The 8,123-nt window shown below is 40.7% G+C and overlaps 1 protein-coding gene across 1 annotated transcript in view; it reads right to left on the bottom strand.

Annotated features, from left to right (window-relative positions):
* Positions 1-8,123, bottom strand: part of LOC105549463 (zinc finger protein 44) — a 40,806-nt gene that overhangs the window by 4,509 nt on the left and 28,174 nt on the right. Inside the window, exon 2 of the mRNA XM_011994021.1 lies at positions 356-522. Within this exon, the coding sequence (XP_011849411.1) occupies positions 356-522 (167 nt within the window). The remainder of the gene's footprint in view (positions 1-355; positions 523-8,123) is intronic.

Raw genomic sequence — 8,123 nt, 5'->3', positions numbered from 1 at the left:
GGGAGGCGGAGCTTGCAGTGAGCCAAGATCGTGCCACTGCACTCCAGTCTGGGTGACAGAGCAAGATGCCATCTCAAAAAACAAAAAAGAAAAAAAAAATTTACTTTCTCTAACTTACTTTATTCTGAGAATACAGTATGCAATACATGTGACATATCTGTGCTCGTCACTTGTTTGTATGACTGATAAGGCTGCCAGTCAAAATAGGCTAAGCTGTGGCAGACAAAAGATTATATGAGGACATACAACTGGTTGGGGCCTGGCACTTCTTAACCCTGTGTTGTTCAAGGGTGAACTGTATCCCTTTTCCGTATTTCAAATCACTGAACAGCACTGATGACCGCAAAAAACAAACGTCTCTAATTGACTAAATGAAGACATGATGTCATCCATACCTACACAGTTCAGGTTCCTAATGGTTTCCCGCATCACATCTCTGTAGAGATTCTTCTGTGATGGACCCAGCAAAGCCCACTCCTCATGGGTGAAGTTCACAGCCACATCCTCAAAGGCCACTGAGTCCTGAAACATCCCATATGTCCAGAAAAGGGAGGTTGAAACTCACAGTACTGAGAACCTATACTCACTTCATAAACTTCCCATGATGCTGTGGTTTCCAAGCATTTATTCAATGACATGGTAAATCCACTCTTATTCTGTGTCTACACTCACTGTCTGATGCTGGAATTGTGCTTGCTAAAATAACAGTTGAACAGGAACATGTCTCTTATTGGTGAATTATGCAAATGAATCTTATTGCCTGGATTACTCCTAATGTCTGTTTCTACAGTGGGCCTGTAGTTCTTGTCGTGACAAAGTCCTACGACCTACTGTGCAAAAGAGAGTTACAATTGCTGATGGGGACTCTGTAGAGCCCCTGGATGGCACAGGGCATTACATGGTGAGGGGACTGCATATCCTTACAACTGCTTGTTCACAATGTTGAACCTTTCATGGGGTCTAGACAATGTATTTAGGGGAGGGTCCCATGAGCATAACTAACAACAGGGGTGGAGTGTGGCTAAACTATTTGTGTAAAAATTATGGTTCTGCTTAACTCCTAACTTCCCTCTGAGAGTTTGAAATTGTATTACATCCTCAGCAGAGGAAGCGTACCCTATCAGCCACTGCTATGTTTGACTGTTTTCCCCTCCAAAATGCATGCTGAAACTGAATCTCCAATGTGGCAGTACTGAAAGGTAGTGCTTTAAGAGGTAAGTGGGTTTTGAGGGTTTGGAACACATGGATGGATTAATCCACTCACGTATGAATGGCTTAATTAATAAATGGGTTATCACAGATGAGGTTCTGGTGTCCTTACGAGAAGAGGAAGATACTTCAGCTAGACACTCAGCCCCCTCATCATGTAATGCCCTGTGCCACCCAGGGACTCTACAGAGTCCCCATCAGCAAGAAGGTTCCCACCAGATGCCCACTTTGACCTTACTTGGTCTTCCCAGCTTCCAGAACTGCAAAACATAAATATCATTTCTTACAGATTACCCCAGTTCTGGTATCCTGTTATAAGTAACAAAAAAAAACAGTCTTATAGACTAAGACAGACACAAAGAAACACTCTAGGCACTGGGTCCCTAATGAGCAACTCTGGTAGGTGATATTTCATATGTTTTTTGTTGTTGTTGTTTCATTTTTTTTCTATTTCTTACTTGGGGGATTTAGCCTATCCTATGTGATTACATGGAGAGAATATTTTGGAAGCTGGTGACTGATTCCCTGTAGATAAAACGTAGTTAAGTATAACAAAAGACTAATAAAAGAGATTTTACCAACTAAACAAAAATTTTAAACTTTTTATTGGGTAATGTCAAAGGAGAAAGAAAAGAAGGGGACAGGCTGCAAATGTTCTTAGACAGAGTTCAGTGTCAGCTTTCATGAATATCGATTATATTCCATAAACAGCAGACATTTAATAATAACATTACATAAACCATTTTTATAGAAGTCATAAATGTCTAAAAATACTTTTAAAAAAAACCCTTCTCATCAAGAAAGTAGACAGCTATACAAAAACAGAGGATTTAAAACTATAATTTTCCACATCCCATCCTATTGACAGTGAGAAAAAGATACATAAACAGGAAAGTAAAAAATGATAGGAAAGCCTTGTATTGTTTTTTTCTTTGGCCCCATCTCTGCCCACCTCATTGCCAGTCTTGAAGATAGCAGTCAGAGTTCCCATGGTAGAACTCTAATCACCACAGAGAGTACAGATCATATTTTATTTCGAAATTATTGCCTTTGTATTTTTTATTCAGTCTGGGGACTATCCAAAGGTCTGAAACAAGACTTTCTTTTCTATTTCATCTACAATGCAATCCAATCAGAGTCAAACTGGGCAGGAACTACTTTAAAATGTTGCAAAATACACAAAAAGCATACAACCACCTGGGACAGACTAAGACATACATTAGAAGGCCAGATGTGATGGCTCTCACCTGTAATCCCAGCACTTTCGGAGGCCAAGGTGTTGGGAAGAGGCCCCCAAATCTGGACATAAATAGGCCCCCAAAACTGGCCATAAACAAAATCTCTGCAGCACTGTGACATACTCATGATAGCTATGATGCCCACGTTGAAGGTTGTTGGTTTACCAGAATGAGGGCAAGGAGCACCTGGCCCACCCAGGGCAGAAAACCACTTAAGGTGTTCCTGAACCACAAACAATAGCATGAGCGATGTGTGCCTTAAGGACATGTTCCTGCTGCAGATAACTAGCCAGAGCCCATCCCTTTGTTTCCCGTAAGGAAGGCTGTTAATCTATAATCTATAGAAACAATGCTTATCACTGGCTTATTGTCAATAAATATGTGGGTAAAACTCTGTTCGTGGCTCTCAGCTCTGAAGGCTGCCAGGCCCCTGATTTCCCATTCCACACTGTATATTTCTGTGTGTGTGTCTTTAATTCCTCTAGTGCCGCTGGGTTAGGGTCTCCACGACCGAGCTGGTCTTGGCAAGTGATGCCCATACGTGGGGCTTGAACCCAGGTCAAAGGGTCAACAAAGCGATGGTTGGAGAATGTGTAACTAAGCTGGAGGACACCCGAGTACTCTTAAGCAATCCCCATGGTGAGTAAGAAGGGAAGCTCAGACGCATCAGGGTAACAATGGGACAAGTGTGAGCTCTGGTTTGTTCCATCTTGGAACCTTTCCACACTGATGATGAGGAGGAATGAGAGTATAATGAAGTAACAGAAGAGGTGACAGAGCAAGTTTGTTTGCCAGCTAAAGCTAAAGTGGCAAAGGAAGAAGAGGTTCATTCCTACCCTTCTGCACCCCCTCATTATTTTGAAGAAAAACAGTGGCCTGACCCTCCAGATCTTTCTTTTTTTTTGAGGACACTGGGCGAAAAGTAGTTGCCCCAGTGACTGTTCAGGCAGCACCTTGAGCAACCACTCTCAGTTCTATTCAGGCAGGAATTCAGCAAGCCAGACGAAAGGGTGATATAGAGGCTTGGCAGTTCCCTGTTAAAGCTACTTTGTTGGCACAAGCCACAGAAGGACTGAAAGTGGGTAAAGGAAATACTCCATTTCCTGGAGCTTGTTTTAACTGTGGGAAGAATGATCATACTAAAAAAGAACGTAGAAAAAAATCAGCGAGTCAGGCCGCCAGTTGAGAGAAGAAAGAAAACTGCTGAGCCTGCAATATGTCCAAAATGCAGAAAAGGAAAACACTGGGCTAATCAGTGTCACCCTAAGTTTGATAAAGATGGGAACCCGATTTCGGGAAACTTCATGAGGGGCCCGTCCAGAGCCCTGTTCCAAACTCCTCAATTTAACATAGTTGGAGTTGGTAAGCCCCTGAAGTATATCAAAGTAGTTATATTTTGCATTGTGAAGGGCCCTATGGACCACCTGGGACTACTCAACCAATTATAACTTCTGTACCTATAAATTTATGGGGAAGAGATTTATTACAACAATGGGGAGCACAAGTTCTAATTCCAGAGTAATTATACAGCCCTCAAAGTCAACATATGATGCATGAAATGGGGTATGTTCCTGGTATGGGACTAGGAAAAAATTTGCAAGGTTTGAAGGAACTGCTTCAAGGGAAAGACAAAGTTCCCGCCAAGGTTTAGGATATCATTTTTGATGGTGGCCATTGTTAAGCCTCCAGAACCTATACCTTTAAAATGGATAACAGATAAGCCAATTGGGATAGAACAATGGCCGCTAAGTAAAGAGAAACCGGAGGCTTTAGAGGACCTAGTTACTGAACAATTAGAAAAAGGACACATAGCTCCAACATTTTCCCCTTGGAATTCTCCAGTTTTCGTAATCAAGAAAAAGATCAGGTAAACGGAGAATGTTAACTGACTTAAGAGCCATTAATTCAGTTATACAACCTATGGGGACATTGCAGCCAGGACTGCCTTCTCCTGATATGATTCCAAAAAATTGGACTTTAATAGTCATAGATTTAAAAGACTGTTTCTTTACTATACCCTTAGCTGAGCAAGACTGTGAACAGTTTGCATTTACAATTCCTGCAGTAAACAACCTGCAGCCTGCTAAGAATTTTAATTGGAAAGTGTTGCCATAAGGCATGTTACACAGTCCAACAATTTGCCAGAAGTATGTAGGGTGAGCAATTAAACCTACTTGTAAAAAAATGTCAGTGTTACATTATTCATTATATGGATGATATACTTTGTGCTGCCCCCACTTGAGAAATACTACTCCAATGTTATGATCACTTGCAAAATTTGATTTCTCTATGCTGGTTTAATTATAGCTCCTGACAAATTCAGACTACTACTCCTTGCTCCTACTTGGGGACTTTAGTAAATGACACTACAATAGTGCCACAAAAAGTAACCATATGTAGGGATCAATTGAAAACATTAAATGACTTTCAAAAATTACTAGGGGACCTTAATTGGACATGACCTACTCTAGGCATTCCTACTTATGCCATGAGTAATCTATTTTCTATCCTAAGAGGAGATATCCTAGTCTCACTAGCCCTTGACAATTAACAAAGGAGGCTGAGGCAGAGTTACAGCTAATTGAGAAGCAAGTGCATAAGACTCAAATAAATAGAATAGATCCAGAGAAGATTCTAGATTTGCTAAGTTTTTGAACTTAGCATTCACCTACTGGTGTTATTGTTCAAGAGCAAGATCTTGTAGAGTGGCTTTTCCTTCCACATACTAATTCGCGGAATCTGACTCCTTATTTGGATCAAATCACTACTATGATAGGAAATGGGAGAACTCAGATTGTTAAATTACATGGATATGATTCTGGAAAAATTATTGTCCCTCTCACGAAGGCACAAATACAGCAAGCTTTTGTAAATAGTCTCATTTGGCAAACCCATTTAGCTGACTTTGTGGGTATTCTCGATAATCATTTTCCTAAAACAAAACTGTTTCCGCTTTTAAAATTAACTAATTGAATTCTCCACAAAATAACTAAATTTAAACCAACTGAAGGTGCTGAGAATGTTTTTACAGATGGGTCTAGTGATGGTAAAGCTTCTTATTCCGGCTCGAAAGGTAGTTTTCAGATGCTGTATACTTCAGCTCAAAAAGCCAAGCTTGTAGCTGTAATTTAGGTATTGACTGCTTTTAATATGCCTATTAATGTGATTTCTGATTTTTCATATGTGGTTCATTCTATACAGTTAGTTGAAAATGCTCAGTTACGATTTTATACAGATGAACAACTGATGACTTTATTTAGCCAACTGCAAACAGCAGTTTGGAGTAGAATGCATCCTTTTTACATTACTCATATTAGGGCTCATATACCTCTTTCAGGGCGTTTAACTGAAGGGAAACAAATGGCTGATTGCCTAGTTGCTACTGCAATATCTAATGCTAGACACTTTCACAATTTAACCCATGTTAATGCCTTTGGTCTCAAACATAGATACAGCATTACCTGGAAAGAAGCTAAAGCTATTATCCAGCAATGCCTAGCTTGCCAAGTGGTGCATTCCTCATCTTTTACAGGAGGAGTTAATCCTTGAGGATTGAAACATAATTCTCTTTGGCAAATGGACGTCACACATGTTCCCTTGTTTGGGAGACTAACTCATGTGCATGTATGTGTAGATACCTTTTCTCACTTTGTCTGGGCTACATGCCAATCAGGGAAGTCTTCTGCCTGTGTTAAATGCCACCTTTTGCAGTGTTTTTCAGTGATGGGCATTCCAGCTTCTATTAAAACAGATAATGCCCCAGGCTATACTAACCAAGCTCTAGCTATATTTTTCTCCATATGGAATATTAAACACATTACTGGCATCCCAAATAATTCTCAAGGACGAGCCATAGTGGAAAGAATGAATCTCTCCCTGAAGCAGTTGCAAAAGCAAAAAGGGGGAAACAGGGACTACAGGACACCCCATATGCAATTGAATCTAGCATTATTGACTTTAAATTTTTTTAACCTGCCTAAAGGCCAGATGCTATCAGCAGCTGAACAGCATCTACAGACACCAGCTGCAAAGACAGAAGCAGAACTGGCTTGTTGGAGAGATCTGATAACAAAAAGTTGGGAAATAGATAAAATAATAACTTGCGGTAGAGGTTATGCTTGTATTTCTCCAGGACCGAATCAACAGCCGATTTGGACACCATCAAGACACTTGAAACCTTATCATGAGCCAGATGCTGAAGAAGAGATTCTGGGAGGAACCCAAGAACCCCCCCAGTTGCAGCCATGTCGAGATTGACGCTGAGGAGAACCCCAACTGTCATGAGCAACACCCATCAAACACAGCCACTTACCTGGGGACAGATCAAGAAGCTGTCCACAGATGGCAAAAAACACCTGAGAAAAGCGGGACAACCAGTCACAATGAGTAATTTAATGATAGCTGTGATAGCAGTGATCACCAGTGCCATGAGTATTCCTTGAACAAGGGCTGACAGAACAATTATACTTATTGGGCATATTTATCAATCTTGGATGGCAATAATGCCTGGATGTAATCACTCTATGACACAGTTACACATGCTTTCTGGTCTCAGTATTTACCATAATAAATCTGCTCCTATAATTGAGGCATACCACCCTCAAAAACCTATTTGTAAACAGAATTGAACCTGGCCAGAAATAATAAACGTACTTGTTTGGGAAGATTGCATTGCAAAACAGGCAAAGGTGCTGCACAACAATTCCTATGGAATCATTATTGATTGGTCCCCTAAGGGGATGTTTAGCTTGAATTGCACCTCTCAGTCTGCATGCCACAGCCACACTATGTTCAGCTGTCTGAACAAAATGGTCAGATGGTAGAAATGGTAAGAAATATGGCAAGAGTTCCTATTATCTGGAAACATGGTGGTATAGTGGCACCTCAACCTCAAATAATATGGCCCACTGTAGGAGCTAAACATAAGGATTTGTGGAAACTATTAATGGCTCTTAATAAGACCAAAATGTGGGAAAGAATAAAAAAGCATCTAGAAGGACACTCTACAAACTTGTCTTTGGATATTGCAAAATTAAAAAACAACTATTTAAAGCATCCCAGGCACACCTGACCTTAGTGCCAGGAACTGGAGTGCTTGAAGTAGCTGCAGACAGATTAGCAGCTATTAACCCATTAAAATGGATAGAAACACTTGGAGTATCCGTGATTTCAATGATGACTGTGCTTTTAATTTGTGTTGTTTGTCTTTGTATAGTTTGCAGATGCAGGTCCTGACTCCTGTGAGAAGTAGCTCACCGTGATAAAGCTGCCTTTGCTTTTATCGTCTTGCAAAAACAAAAAGGGGGAAATGTTGGGAACAGGCCCCCAAATCGGCCTTAAACAGGCCCCCAAAACTGGCCATAAACAAAGTCTCTGCAGCACTGTGACATGCTCGTGATGGCTATGACGCCAACACTGAAGGTTGTTGGTTTACTGGAATAAGGGCAAGGAACACCTGGCCCACCCAGGACAGAAAATCGCTTAAGGCATTCCTGAACCACAAACAATAGCATGAGCAATGTGTGCCTTAAGGACATGTTCCTGTTGCAGATAACTAGCCAGAGCCTATCCCTTTGTTTCCTGTAAGGAAAGCTTTTAGTTAATCTATAATCTATAGAAACAATGCTTATCAATGGCTTATTGTCAATAAATATGTGGGTAAAAACTCAATTCGTG

Source organism: Mandrillus leucophaeus, unplaced genomic scaffold (assembly GCF_000951045.1).
Source record: "Mandrillus leucophaeus isolate KB7577 unplaced genomic scaffold, Mleu.le_1.0 Scaffold440, whole genome shotgun sequence".
NCBI classification, from domain to species: domain Eukaryota; kingdom Metazoa; phylum Chordata; class Mammalia; order Primates; family Cercopithecidae; genus Mandrillus; species Mandrillus leucophaeus.
The sequence above is the reverse complement of the archived record's forward strand: the minus strand, read 5'-3'. Positions and strand labels throughout refer to the sequence as shown.